Source organism: Hippichthys cyanospilos, chromosome 8 (genome assembly GCF_059441005.1).
Source record: "Hippichthys cyanospilos isolate Australia breed blue-spotted pipefish chromosome 8, RoL_Hcya_1.0, whole genome shotgun sequence".
NCBI classification, from domain to species: Eukaryota; Metazoa; Chordata; class Actinopteri; order Syngnathiformes; family Syngnathidae; genus Hippichthys; species Hippichthys cyanospilos.
In genome coordinates, this window is record NC_142376.1 from 7,385,106 (window position 1) to 7,400,077 (window position 14,972).

The window sequence follows — 14,972 nt, forward strand, 5'->3', positions numbered from 1 at the left end:
TGTATTTCAATAATAACACGATAATAAAAATAGATAGGAAAATAAAAAAATAAAAAGTCGTGTTATACGCTATATGACCACCAAGGGACGCTACTGTAACATTTCTTTAGCTCTTCTTTTTTCTTACCATCCGATGAAAAAAATCTTCAGCAGGAACTCACGTGGGATGCATCCATCATGTTGCTGCCAGAGTACGTAAAATAGCAGCCGCTCAGGGTTTTATAACTATCATAATAATCTTGCACAAAACGGTTTACAAGACAGCAGAGGAGTTATGTAACCCAACTGCGAACGTTCCGCGATTATTCAACGCAATGTGACACCACGTCTGTAAACCATTCCTGACACTTGTGGAAGACATTAGCAGCTTCTCCGCCATCTTAATTCTTAAAGCATTGGGTGTTATTTTATAATTTTTTTTTAATTTGAATGCAAACTAAAAACATGCTACTTATCCAAATTGCACCATTATTTGCTAGCAGAGCTTTATTTAAAAAATAACAACCAAAAAACACTAATGTAGTTGGCCCATGTGCTTATAAAAAAATGAAATTCTTAAATATATTTACTGTAGGCTTCGTGACTAGCATGAAGTCTGCTGAATTATATTAGCCACATGAATAAATTTTACTGATGTGTAAAATAAATTTACTTTCTCCGAAGTATATTTGTTTTTTGGACAAACATGAGACAAACAGTAAAGCCACAGTGACCATTTGGATGACCCCGCCCCTGGTTGTTGGCCTCCAGAAAACTGTTAGCTTGCAACCTAGCTTGTGGCTAGCACCTGGTGTTGTAAGATCAATGAGGTACATTCCAGCTGCTCAAGTCTTCAACTAGTTATAATTTTGGGCCTCAAATATCTAGGGCTGTTTGGTAGAGGTTAGATGTGTAAAAAAACAAAAAAACAAAACAAAACATAGTGGTGAAATTAGCATGGTTTCAGCAGCAATAATGGCTACAGTGCTCACAAAAGCCGGACCAACAGACTCAGGAACAGCTTTTTCCACAGAGGGCTTCATGCTCTGAAGAAGGACAAAAAAAATACAACTAAATTATTTATAACAATTGCCCTCATGTGTAACTATGATTCAGATTCTATTCTATTTATTTGATTATTTTTCATATTTCGTTATATGTATGTATGTGTGTTAGATAACAAAATTAATTCTATTCTATTCTATTCTAAAATGCACCAATAGGAGCAATGCTTTTATTGTATACCTGCTGTACAATGTTAATAAATGCAATCTAATCTATTTCTATTATATTTCACTGGATTTTCAACATACTGAAACCTAATTTAATAAAACCTGCATTTTTTTAATTATTAAAATTTAGAACATTGGTTAACCCCTCTCTGCTATGGTTTAATGTTTTAAAAAAAAAACTTTGAATGAGCATTCCATGACAAAATGGTCCACTAGATGGCACTACTTCTCCCTTTGCAAAGCTATCAACATACGTTCACTCGTTTTTATAGTTTTGTCGGGGTGCTGAAATGAGATGTGCTGAGTAATAACATTAAAATACAGAAATATTTTGAAGAAAAATTTGGCCTAGAAAGATAGCTGTTCATCGGCCAGTTATAACATCGCATTGTCTTTATCAGGATGTACGTCCCAGATAGATAAACAGGCTGTTAACATGCAGTAAATCCCTTGAGGGAAAGAGGCGACTTGGCCGCAGTAGCGAGCATGGACGCTTCTGCAGAAGGAGGAGGAGGAAGAGGAGCAACTTATCCCCCGCCCTCTTGCAGACCGGACCATTGACTGCATGCATTGAGCAAACGCACGCACACATTCCCTGTCACACATCATTCCCATTTGGACGCTGCGGAACGCCTTCTGGCGCGTGCGTCGGTGAGTAACGCAAAGGCACGTTAGCGAGGAAGTAGCGAGAACATGATGAAGACTTGTCATCCTCCTCTTCCTCCTCCTCCTTCGAGCAGCAGCTGGCAGTGATTCGGGTAGTGGGGATTGTTTACTGCAAAGACGAAGAAGAAGGGGACTACTTCTTGCTTCGAGAGCACAGCGAGGCGTGTATGTTGGCTGCAGGCCCAGGTTGGTTGCTGCCTTTTTCTTCTTCTTTTATTTTTCTACATAACCCAGCTCATAAAATGGCCCCAATATTCGTTGTTTTAAAAATGAGCATACGTGGAGTTGTTTTGTTTGGTAAAGGCCTGCATTGCGTTCACATTTGGTTTTGATTATCATGCTCAAAGAGTTCTTTATATAAGGACATCTGCTTGCTGCATGCACATCAATATGTGGAATGTGTGTGTGTATCCTGTTTGACAGAAAACACTCTTCCAGCTGAGCGCCCTGTGACAACGGCTAGGAGAAACTGAAGAAAAATAAATGAAAAGCATAATACAGTTTATAATTAAATGAAGTGCAGTTGAGGAGAGCAGCGGTTCTCACATTTGGGTACTTGAACGCACCACAGGGGGAAGATTTGATCCACTGTAATTATGAACAGATCTAATTGAATGTGTTTTATTCCCCTGACAGAAATAGTTGAAATAGTTTTCAAACTAAGAACAAATTCATTGTAATGTCAAGGACCTTATTGCTGAACTGTGCTTTATAATGAATACTTCGCAAAAACATATGTGCCTTTATTTTCAGATTTTTTTTCACACAAAAATGAATTGAGCTGGTTTGTGAGTGCTTGACTGAAAAAGATAACCGCTAAATTAGAGCAACTTTATTTGATCATCCGCTGCTTTTTCATTGGATTGTGTAAGTGTGCCCAGCAAAATTTCCCATGTGCACAGTCGAAACTAGATGTCATGGCATTAGGGAAGTTTGCTATCAAAGTGTCATTTAAGTTAGTTTAGTGAAGCTTTATAAGTATTGCAATGTGGTTGCTGCAGTTTCTAATATGGAAAGGCACTGGCAAATAGAATAAACACAAAAAACATGGTTCTCATCAGTATTCAAACAATCTCTGGACACTGGACAACCCATTCGAACATACTTGTGAAATATATATATATATATATATATATATATATATATATATATATATATATATATTAGAGCAGCCAAGCAGTTAAAACATATGATATAAAAAAATAATATATAAAATGACTGTAATCGCATAGTTTTTTGTGATCACATATTTAACAGCTATTTTCAGCAGAGCTTCAAACATTTGCCTGGGTGAAATCTTTTTTTTCTAATTAGCCATCAAGCAACTTCTTAAAGTAAAACCACATAAACGTTCAACTGTCTATGTTCCAGGGACTGTCTACTCTGTCAGCCATTTTAACAGAAATGAATAGAATAAACTTAACAAAGTTATATATATATATATATATATATATATATATATATATATATATATATATATATATATATATATATATATATATATATATTTTTTTTTTTACTTTTATAATGCATTAAAAAATAACTGTCAACTCATTTTTTCTTCAAATTAATTTATAAACAGACAAAAATTGATGTTTAAATAGTTTTACTTCTTTTCTCGGTAAGCTCATTGGAAAAAAATGAAAAGTATGCGCACGTTGCAGTCCGGATTCTTTTCCAGTAAAATACAACTGTTGAAGAAAACTACCATGACTATGAAAGGACAACAGAAAGTTTTTATTCAGAATTACAGTATACATATGTGCAAGTCGGTGCACCATGGCATTTTGGGGAAAATGCTATGTTTTTAGTATTTAGCATTCAAGTACATTCAGACGCATTTGTAAGTGTTTTTGAATGTATTTCAAGTACTCAGCTGTTAGTATTTGGTCTGGAAAAAGTGATACCGGTGCAGCCCGACGCTACAGTAAATGAAAACTGAAATACTAATGTTCTGGAATGTTGTTATTTACAAGTTTTTGTGACAGAGTTGTTGGAATTCCTCACAGGTTGAACCAATTGTCTTGAATTGTTTCAGTCTGCTGAAGCTTTTCCCATCACTTTCTTTCCATCGGAAGGTTGGAAAGATTGTAAAGCCATGAAGGGAACGAATGAGTGTGGAGCACATTTGGTTTGGCTCTCAGAGTCCAGACACCATCCAAAGTTAATACACAGGAGGAGAGAGTTAGCAGAGAAGATCTCTTACTGTTGAACGTGTCAGCTCAAATTGACAACACATGACACAGATAGCGACATGTATTCAGATGTATTCTATGGTCACAGCTTCTCAAATAGTGGGGTGCCACCCCCCGGGGGGGTGCGAGGTGATGCCAAGGGTGGATGACCCCAGATATAAGGCTTTGCTTTTGTCATGTGGTGTAATTGCAATAAGTTAAGAATATTCATCTTTTTTTTTTTTTCAGGCACTTTGGTGTGCTTGGTTATTTTTTTCTGTTTTAGACTAAGCTGTAACTGGTATAAACGCTGTAAAAAATAATTAATAGTTGCTGAAAGTTGGTTTATATTGCTTTTTTCTTTTGTTAATGTTAAAAACGATGGAGGTTTAGGTATACTTTTACAATTTTTATAGATATCAATCTTATTTATAGTCTGTTTGTCGAGTGGGGGGATGCGTGAAAAAATGTTCTCATTCCTAGGGCGGACTTGTCAAAATATAAATGAGAAGCATGCACTAAAGTAACAACAACACTCACTGAGTGCAGCATAGAGAAGCTGGCTTTGCGTTTACGTTGTGTAGTGTAATTGCACATCTATGGCACCAGGTAGTGCTGTAGCGCTCTCATTGTCAAAGTCTGTGCAGGGATATTTAATTTCAGGCCCTTTGCACTTTAAGATTGTTTTCAGATTCAGAATAAGCTGGAACCTGTATAAATGCTCGCCCTCTGAGATGGATAAAAATAGGTGGAATTTCCTGCTTAATGAACTTGAACTAACTTGATTTAATAGTAATCAGAACGCTGTGTTTCGACAAGTGAGGCAATATAGAACTTATTATTGAGAAGACAACTTATGGGTTGACTTCCCTTATAAAAGAAAACCACAAGACAGAAAAACAAACCACTTAGCAGTTGAAGACGCTTGCTGGAGCGGAAACAAGAAGACGACAAAAACATTCATGAAAACTGCATTGCGATGGTTAAACAGCTTAAGCTACTCTTGAAGATGCCTGGTGAAAAAAAAATCGTTTTTAAGGTGCCTAATAGTTGATTGTTTAATGGCATGCTTCCTAAAAGACGCCTAAGATTTATAGATTCTTTAAACGAAGACTGTCATCAAGAGGAACAAAAAATGAGGCTTCTTTCCCTTCATTAGACTGTATAAATATATAGATACAAAGTAGATACACGGACCATGAGAGTGGGACTACTTGGTGAAATATTTTTTGTGCTTTTATTTTTTATTTTTTACTGTGTACATGGAGAAAGAATTGTGCCGAAAATCAGAGGTCCAAACATTAGTCATTTTTCTATGAATTTTTGAACTCCATATCTCCGGGAAGCTCCGTTTTGAGAAAAATGCAAAACAAACTTTCACATTGTAATACTCAGTTTTCTGTATTTCACACTTCAGAACTGTGCTTTTCATAGAAAACAGTGTGAAATATGAACCGACAAAGCTTCACTGTCTTCACCATTGCATCTTTGTTTTTTATCCTTTTACTCCTCCCTTGTAAAATTAGCATTTTCACCAAGTGGTCCTCTGCATATACTGTAGATATGAACATTCACATATGAATTGATTTTTAAAAGAATAATTGCGTTATTTTTTTCCAGTAAATTTCCCACATCAACCAGACCAAATGATGAGACTCATCATCTATTTGTGAACTGTGCAAATGTCATTGTTTTTCTTTCACTGTATTAATAACCGGTTGACAGCATGAGTTTGTGTTGACATCATCATATTAGCCAGCAGAATGAAGTCATAGTTAAAGAGTTGCTGATGCGGCTCGACAGGACAAAGCAGAATTTCAACTCTAAAGGAAATTAGAATGCTTTTCAGCAAAAATATTTAAAAAAAAGAACACTTCTGCATATAAGCTTTGGTCTTTTGAAAGTCTTTTAGCCATTAGCTGAGCGGTCAAGACAGGTTCTCTTTTTTTCTACATATATAGTATTTTAGTCTTTTTAAATAAGACTTTTAGCCATTAACTGAGCAGCCTGGACAGCTTCTCCCTTTGGGAGTTATATTTCTGCCACATCTTAGTTTGTTTAACTGTGGCTTTGCGCAGAATAACCATTTATGTACGCGGAATTAGCTTCATGCTACGCTAGGGTGGCGCCGCTATTGTTAGCGCTAGCTTAGACGAGTTTGGTTTTACTCCTCAGTGAACATGACTGGCACACGTGTGCGTATGTGCGCACCCACACACACACACACACGCACACACACACGCACGCACACAACTAAATTAGCCTCATGTGCTACAGGAACTCAGTTATTGTTAGCGCTAGCTTGGACAAGTTTGGTTTAAGTCCTCATCAGAGATAACTGTCACACACAAACCCATCTCCATACTGTGCACAAAACGCACATACACACTATCACGCACAGTGTGACATTGTGGTAGCGCACTTGCTAAGCAGGAAGTTTGACGCTGAGAGGACAGGAAGTGACAGGATGTGTCTACTGTGAAGTTAGCATAGCACTTGTGGCCGTAATTCAACCTCACTCCATCACGTTGACTTTTGAAGCATTTATTCACTATCATGGCTTACATTGTTGCTCACCATAGGTAGGGGTTATTTCTATAATTTTTCATTTTAATTTTTTTACAGACATGGTGTTGCAGTGAACAGTAACCAGTAGACAAAAAGAGATTCTTAAGAACTTATAAAACCTAAAAAATATAATGACACAACAATCAAATATCATGACAAATAAACAAGAGGGCTGTATTGCAGATGAAAAAAGCTTGGGGAAGTGAAAAAGAGGAAGTGGCGTGAGGCATGTCAAGTTGTGCACTTACAGGAAGTCCAAATTGTGCAGAGGGAGGGACATCTATATTTTTTTAACATTCTAGAAATCACTCATGTTCTGCTTTTTTTTTTTTTCTTCTTTCTTGACTTCAGCTGCATGTGGCTGCTGCTCACACTTTGCATTTTCATGAGGACGGAACTGAGGTGCTTCTTCTATTGTCTTCTCAACATCCTGCTCTTTCTTCTATGGACGCAGATTGAGTGAGTATTGCAATTCATTGCAAATTTTTATCATATGTATTGAAAAAGGGTAATTAAAAGACGATATTCTTCTTTTTTGAATATCATTTGCACCGAAATCAATTAAATATATAATAGTATTATATATATATATATATATATATATATATATATATATATATATATATATATATATATATATATATATATATATTAGGGCAGCGTATAAGTATATAAGGCTACCGGTTAGTGCCAAATATTTAATAATGACTGAAAGTCAGTTTAGTTCATTGTTAGTTTGGTAAATATCCAATAAAATAAAATACAGTTATTGACCAAATAAACAATTATGCAATCAAATAATAAATTACAATAAATAACCCTAAATATATGATGTAACCAAATAAAATGCATGTTTTACAGTATAATGAATTTAAAAGAATACGTTTAGTATTACGTATACGCAGTAAAATAAAAAAATTGAAATAGAAAATAATGATATAACTAATGATATAAATAATATAAAGTGATGAATAGTTCTCACTTCTCAGAATGATGCGCTATCCCACTGCTTTAAAAGGAACAGTTTTTATGATTTTTTTTTTTTTTAAACATGCCACTTTTGTTCTTGTGTTTGTTTGCATCAAAACAAAAGGAATGATCTTCGTTTTATTCGTTTTAATTCACGGGCAGCGAATACATAGAAACCGTGTCAAAATTTGACTACACTTAAAAATATAAAAATAACTTTTCTATACATGCTAACAATTTGAATGTTTGTGTTTTACGGTTTGACTCAATGAGGAACAGACGTCAGGTCAAATTACACGGCACATCTGCTTGCGTGTGTGTATGTGCATGTGTGCAGTTACACAGGATGTTAGCTTAGCCACTCAGCAGCACACTTCTTGCACCGCCAACATTTTTGGCTACGCTGCCCTTAAGACATCTGAAATGACTTTGTTTTTCTTCACCTTTTATTCTTGAGCTCCTTCTTGTGCCCATGACTGTGCGCCACCAGAGTTCACTTGCATACATATAGAATAGAATGTATTTACTGTCCTTCTAGGTTTATACAGGTTTATATTGAAATTTGGTATACATTACATAAAGAAGATTGTCACACATCCTCGGTAAGCTCTAGTAATATTAGTCATTTTTTCATATTTGACAGCGTATAAAGAATACAGCTTTATACCTGTGATTATTGGTATATTGTCTGTCTACTTGTTGCTGCACCATTTGTAATCAGATACCCATTGCTTACATACATTGTAGAATTCAACGCTAGTGTTGTTAGCCTGTCTATTGTGGTTACCATTGCGTATTAGCATTCAAGTTGCTATAGTTGTTTTGTTTTTTACTTACAGGTTAATTACCGGCCATTTTAATCTATATTTTTTTAAATGCCATACATACATAATGACATACATAAGATGAAAATGATGGCATTCAAACAGCCCCCCCACCCCCACAATAATAATAATAATAATAATAATAATAATAATAATAATAATAATAAAAACCTAACTAAAATAATACTAGCATCTTTATTTATATTTGAAAGTTACAGGAAGACAGAGAGCGAAAAGTACTGCGCTGCAGATGTCAGGCAACAATTGGACCGTTTGTTATTGGCATTGAACACGTGCGCGTGCACACAATTGCAGCACTGTGTTCACAGCTGATCACAGTGTGCAAAAGTCGGTGTGCATGTGACTTCAAGAGTTACTCTCCTCAACATGTCGTTTCAGTTGACATTGTATAACTATTATACTCATGTGTGTGTTTAAACGAGTGCTTCTTTTAATTCAGCGTTTTTATCTATTCATTTTAGTTTATTAGTCCAGATGTTTTTTTCTTTGGCAGGCGTTTCCAATTGGTCATTCAATCACATGCCTGCGAGAAAAGAGCACGTGCGACTAGTTTTCTAAATTAACTTGGATGCCTGCAAAGCAAGAGACAGCATGAGTGGAATCATTATCACATTGGGTGCTCATTTACATGTTTCAGAAGAATGTTGGACACTTTCCAACTGTAATATTTGAAACAGAGAGGGCTAACTCAATTTGTGGCATTCTGCCCAAGAGCGATGGACAGTTTTATGACTGCCTCACAATGGCTACCGCAAAGAATTTATTGCAATAGTGGCATGCTGAAAAGAATGTGATAATGGTCTGCTTTTATGTCAAAAATTTAATTTTTCACTAGTATTTATCTGCTTTAATACTCTTAAGTCATTACTTGTATATAATTATTTACATTTTTATTTAAATAAGCACTTCTAAGCAAATTAGGACTTGTTCCTACGTAACTACATGTAAGTACTTTTATGTCAATAAGCACTACTAAGTAATCACTTGCAAGCAAGCGTTTGTAAACAAGTAAATATTTGTTAGTAGTAATTGTAAGTTAGTACTTGGAAATTAGCACTTTGAAACACTTGTTAAGTAGCCGTCTTTGTATGTAGACTCAATACTTGTATACAAGTACTTGTAGATAAGAATTTGTAAGCTCCCCTTCTGGGAGTTTTGTTCAGGGGATGTTGTTGTGTATTCACAATGAAAAGAAGTCATTCACCTGTGAAGCTCTTTGAGATTTTGGTGATTCAGGGCTATATAAATAAACTTGATTGATTGGCTGATTGAAATAAGTACAGTACCCGTGCTTGTATGTACAGTAAGTACTTGTAAATAAGCAAGTACTTGCCCGTAATGATTTTAAGTAAATACATTAAGTTAGTACTTTTTTGTACATAAGTACTTGTAATATATTTGCAAGCAAATACTAGTACCTAAGCAAGTACTTTTTTCAGACTGATACCCAGGCTCACAAACAAAAACATAAAAGAAAGACCCTTCTATTCCAATTTAGCATTTTCCCTTGGAATTTAAAATTTAGTGGCCATTTTCTATTCTTTTAATTTGTCATTTCTAGTCCATGTCCGTAAAACTGCTAGTATCGGCTGCCATCTCAAGTACTGATACTTTGGAAGAAGGCCAGGTATTGGTCCAAACGCTGATACTATATTTGGTATCGGTAGTCACCCATCCCTAGTAAGTAGTAATCATAAGTACTTGTAGGTTACTACTTATAAATGCTTGTATTGCATCCGCAAACAAGTACTAGTACATAAGCATGTACTTGTAAGTTATTTTAAATAATTAATAGGGGTTTTCGAGACTTTTTTTATTAGATTGATACCAGTATGAGGTCTTATAATGTGTTTTCTGAATATAATAAAATAATCACAAACAAAAAAGTCTTTTAAAAGTGTGTAACTGTGAAAAATAATGACAATAATGGTGTTATTGTATTATTAATGGTATATTTGATGAATGCTGAGGCTAAATCTAGTTTAGCCTGATTAGTATTAGTACTAATAAATGAAAAAAACAAAGAGAAAAACATCTTTTGCTTTTGCTGAAGGGGGAACAAAAAAATCCATGTTTGTTTGGGTTAATAAAGGAGCATGCATGTTTCCTGTGAGAGTGTCTCGACAAACCTGCTTGCTTTTGTTAGGTGACGTTGCAGTCCTCCAATGAGCAACTCGTGACCCTCCAGTCTAAATTGTAATCCAATACGAGAAGCTGAGAAATGTGTCAAAACGGACTGCACTTCCTGCCTGATGTCCTCACATGCCCCCTTTCGTCATGGCTTGCAGGAAATAGGCCGAGCGTTGCTGTGTCTTAATTAAAGTGCTCAAATAATTCATTTTCAGTCTACTCCAAAGTTTATCTGGTTTAAATCCGCTGGGTTTAACCAGCAATTTTCCATTACACGTGCCCCCGGAAAATGAGATGTGCAGTATAATAAACACTGACTTGGAACAGCTTTCAACGTTGTAACTGCTGGGTTAAAGAGGAGCAAATTTACCTTGTGTCAAACTGTTTGTCAACCAGGGTGCAGCGTCCACAGCAGACCGCCTAAACGTGGAGAGATGCCAGCCCCGCCGCCCCCTCCGCCCCCGGGACCCCCGCCACCTCCCACCCTCGCACTTGTAAGCCACAAAAAAAGCCAATCATGATTATTAACCTTTTTTTAAACAAGGAAACTTTTCACACGGTCAAAACTTGTGTCTGTCACTTTTTTAGGCCAACACAGAGAGGCCGAGTCGTGGAGAACAGAAGGGACGAAATGCTCTTTTGTCTGACATTTGTAAAGGAGCCAAACTCAAAAAGACGGTCACCAATGATCGTAGTGGACCCCTGCTGGACAGTAAGGAATATGCTTACTGGGCTGGCAGCCCAGTTAAATAGAATCTTTGACGTCTATAGTCATCATTGGGAGGCAATGAGTTCAAAATACGACTTGCATGTATCCCAGAACCCAAAGGTGGAGGAGTTGGCGGTTCAGGAGGAGGAGTTTCAAGTGGAGGTGGAGGAGGAGGTTCAGGTGGAGGATTTGGTGGTGGTGCTCCTGCTGGTTTAGGAGGCCTCTTTGCCGGAGGGATGCCAAAACTGCGCTCAGCGGCCAACCGGGACTCCACTGGTCAGAAACAGTACAAAGTATACATAACAGAAACAATTTATGTATGTCCTAAATTTATTTATTTTTCTAGACTCTGGACCCAGCAGAGGGCCCGCACTCCCCCCAAGTCGCTTTGGTGGGAGCCCGAGTCCCTTCAGCGGGGGCTCAGCTGGTCCTCCCAAGCTCCCAGGTGCACCCCCTGTGGGACGCGGCGGGGTTCCCGATTTTCCCAAGAATCGTGCAAATCTCTCATCAAGGCAAGACACTCCAGGGGGCGCCCCTCCTCCCATCCCCAACACGCCTCGACCCAACCAGAACTTTACTCCCCGCGGGGGGCTACCCCCTCCGTCACTCCCTGCGGGTCCAAGATCGAGCTCTTCATCAGGACCGCCACCTCCGAGTCTTCCACCGGGGCGGCACGGGCCCCTGCCTCCACCGCCATCTGGCTCTTCGAGGCCGAGCTTCTCTTCGCCTCCGCCTCCAAATAACAGCAGACCTCCCCTTCCCTCGGCACCCGGGGGGCGGCCTCCGTTCCCCGACGATCGGCCCCCACCCCCGCCGGCCCCGATCGGAGGGCACCGGCCATCAATGCCCCGAGACATGCCCCCTCCGCCACCTCCCTCTGTCAACTCCAAACCGACATCTTCTGTCTCCTCTCGCTCCGGAGGGGGGGCGCCACCTCTCCCGCCGGGGCGGCCTGGCCCACCCCCTCTGCCGCCGACGCCCGCTGTGGGGGATGACCACTGCACGCCTCGTCTACCCCAAAGAAACACTTCACTCAGGTACTTCCAAAACAAAAGAAATCTGTCCAGTTTTTTAAAGAGTATTCAGGGAAATTAGAATATCTGATTGGCTGATTTAAACTGGGCTTTTTTGAGAGCCGGAAACATGTCCTGCAATTCTTTCTCATCTTTTAATTATGGATAATTTCTCTAAGCAGTGTTGTTATGTTATTGTTTTTTGTTTGTTTGTTTTTTATCTCCAGCACTTCAGGATCTTCACCTCATGTACGGACAGGACCTCTTCCTCCCCCACCCAATGAGAGGCCGCCATCTTTTGGAAGAAACCAATCGTCGGGCCGCACAGGTTGGCAGAGTGAATATGACAAAAAAATATATAGGCCGACTATTGACTCTAAGGTTAGCATGCCATTACCTCCATAGGTCCCCTTCCCCCACCTCCCCCTTCAGGCCGTAGCTTGAGCGGCATCAGCATGAGGTCATCGCCGGCGCATTCTCCAATTGGGCGACAGGGGGCGGATTCCCCACGGGGAGGGCCTGGAGGTAGGCCCCCTCTGCCCCCAGACAGGCCAGGGACAGGTGGGGGTGGTGCCCCACCACCACCGCCGCCACCCATGGGCAATGGCTTCCAGAACTCGCACCACAACCAGATCCATGGTGAGTGCTCATAACTGCTAAAGTTATTATCGTGTCTTCACAGTTTGTCCCACTAATAAATAAAGAATTTCTCTATCCCCACAGATGATTGGGAGCTTCGATTCACGTTCCATCCCGTCTCGGACCTGCCTCCGCCCGAACCCTACCAGCACTTCCACAAAACTTACCCCAGCAAGATCAGCAAGACCGACGGGAAAGGTCAGGCCGTCTGCATCCACTGTGACTTTTTGACAGAAACAGAATTTACCAAGGATGGGATGAGACACAAATCCCATGAGACGAAATGTCTCAAGAGACTTAGTCCAAGAGAACAAGACAAGATTTTTGCAAAATTTGTCGTACAAAATAATACCTAAAAAAATGCTTTACACCGAGCTGACTGCAACAAAATAAATGATCTGCAATGCAAATTTTAATTTTTCAGTTATAGATGAGCTCTTTCCTAATATTGAATCATTTGTGGTGTATGGTCTATGTTTGCAAAGCATCTTTTGTCTTTTTTGCCAATATTTTGCCATCCTTTTCTTCAAGTGTCAAGCTGTCAGCATCAAAGCGAGTGTTATTTTGCATCTATTAAAATGCCTTTGAAAGGTCATCCGACTGCTCTCACAATACAGAGCGCTCCAGTGCTGCTAGCTAGCTGCTAATTCATGCTAGAGGCTGCGCTAAACACTGGCTAGTTTACAACATTGGCAACATTAGCTTCTAGCTTTAGCGTTACCCTCAAAATCGCAAGCAATCACACACACACACGAAAAATCTGATTTGATTTTCTTAAAATGGCCTCTTTTCGATTACCATACAGCCTTATCTTGTAATTCTTTTCTTGTTTGCAGGTTCAGGTAAAAAAGAAAGAGGGGCTCCTCCACTTCCTCCTATACCCAGGTGAAGAAGACCTGAAGTCGACCTGAGGAACAGTGTTACAAAAACAATTACCAATCTTAAAAAGATGATTTATTGGAGAATGTTAAACGCACCAATCACAGGATTCTCACTTCCTATTTTACCACATATTTAATCGATTATCCCTCACGAAATCCACACTTGTGTGCGTTTCCCATCCTGTGGCCATTAGTGAGCACAAAATGAATGTCACATGCAGTCAATCAGCTTCCTCAGGTGATTTACATTTTTTTAAGGGTTTGAATGTGGAAAGTTTTGTGCCTTAGGGAGAGAACCGGGAATTCATTCCTATTAGTGCCTTTGATAAAATAATTTACGTATGGTTTGCTCGAGTATTCGGTTCTAAAAGTGACTGAGTCTGAATGGCCCTGCCACCGCTGCTGCATCGGGGGAAATGCAATGTCCAATTTCACCAACAGCCATGTGTGCCTTTACAATATGTTTACTTATTTCTGCGCATTTTTCAATGGTACTATTGTTTTTTTTTTTTTTTCTTTCTCACCAGAGTACACATTCTTTATTTCACATGCACGACTTGGATGATATTGCACTCAGCTGCAACAACAGCACTGATGTATTTTTATTTGTTTAAAAAGCGCCTTGTTTTACAATGAAGGACCTGTGTATGTACTGTTTGTATCTTAATGTGGCAAATTTGTTCTTACGAAAACTGTGCAGTATTAAACGTTGCCATTTTTTTTTTTTGCTTTACAACATAATAATGGGGGGGGGGATTAAAGACAATCAAACAGATTTTTACATCAGTAAATAAAAGGAGCTGATATGCTTATGCTCTTGTTTGGCTGGTTCCTGAATTATACTGCAACAACATTAAATCGTATCACTGTTAAAAATGAAAACCGTGCTGAAAATGAAAAATCAGGATTCACAGTGTTTTAATAAGCTGAAACAAACAAAAAAAGTTGAAAAGCACCACTCGTTATTTACTCCTACACACTGAAAACACAGTTTGAAACAGTTAAAAAAAAACACTCATAACAAGATAAAGCTCGGATAAAATCGGATAGTGTGGAAATCTCATTCATACTTTGACTACCGTCCACAAACCATTGTTGAAATTGAAAAAGCAATCTCTCTCTCTCTCTCTCTCTCTCTCTCTCTCTCGCTCTCGCTCGCTCGCTCGC

The 14,972-nt window shown here is 38.7% G+C and overlaps 1 protein-coding gene across 2 annotated transcripts; it reads left to right on the plus strand.

Annotated features, from left to right (window-relative positions):
* The first annotated feature begins 165 nt into the window (after nucleotides 1-165).
* LOC148419986 (WAS/WASL-interacting protein family member 1-like) lies at nucleotides 166-14,551 on the plus strand. Of its 2 annotated transcripts, XM_088420884.1 has the most exons (12): nucleotides 166-191; nucleotides 1,613-1,862; nucleotides 1,952-2,063; nucleotides 6,971-7,078; nucleotides 10,960-11,057; nucleotides 11,152-11,275; nucleotides 11,384-11,548; nucleotides 11,619-12,309; nucleotides 12,513-12,613; nucleotides 12,691-12,924; nucleotides 13,009-13,122; nucleotides 13,761-14,551. In XM_088420884.1, exons 5-12 carry the CDS (start codon nucleotides 10,998-11,000, stop codon nucleotides 13,811-13,813), a joined length of 1,542 nt encoding a protein of 513 aa, XP_088277010.1. In that variant the 5' UTR covers nucleotides 166-191; nucleotides 1,613-1,862; nucleotides 1,952-2,063; nucleotides 6,971-7,078; nucleotides 10,960-10,997; the 3' UTR covers nucleotides 13,814-14,551. The 2 variants fall into 2 exon arrangements, with proteins under 2 accessions (XP_088277010.1, XP_088277011.1); XM_088420885.1 differs by lacking the exons at nucleotides 166-191; nucleotides 1,613-1,862; nucleotides 1,952-2,063 and adding an exon at nucleotides 6,526-6,633.
* The last annotated feature ends 421 nt before the right edge of the window (nucleotides 14,552-14,972 follow it).

What these genes read in the sequence shown, in the direction of transcription:
- LOC148419986 (XM_088420884.1), top strand. Translation starts at nt 10,998, where the DNA reads ATGCCAGCCCCGCCGCCCCCTCCGCCCCCGGGACCCCCGCCACCTCCC. An exon ending in CAAAGAAACACTTCACTCAG is followed by an intron (nt 12,310 to 12,512) that starts GTACTTCCAAAA and finishes TTTTATCTCCAG; the next exon opens with CACTTCAGGATCTTCACCTC. An exon ending in GCACCACAACCAGATCCATG is followed by an intron (nt 12,925 to 13,008) that starts GTGAGTGCTCAT and finishes CTATCCCCACAG; the next exon opens with ATGATTGGGAGCTTCGATTC.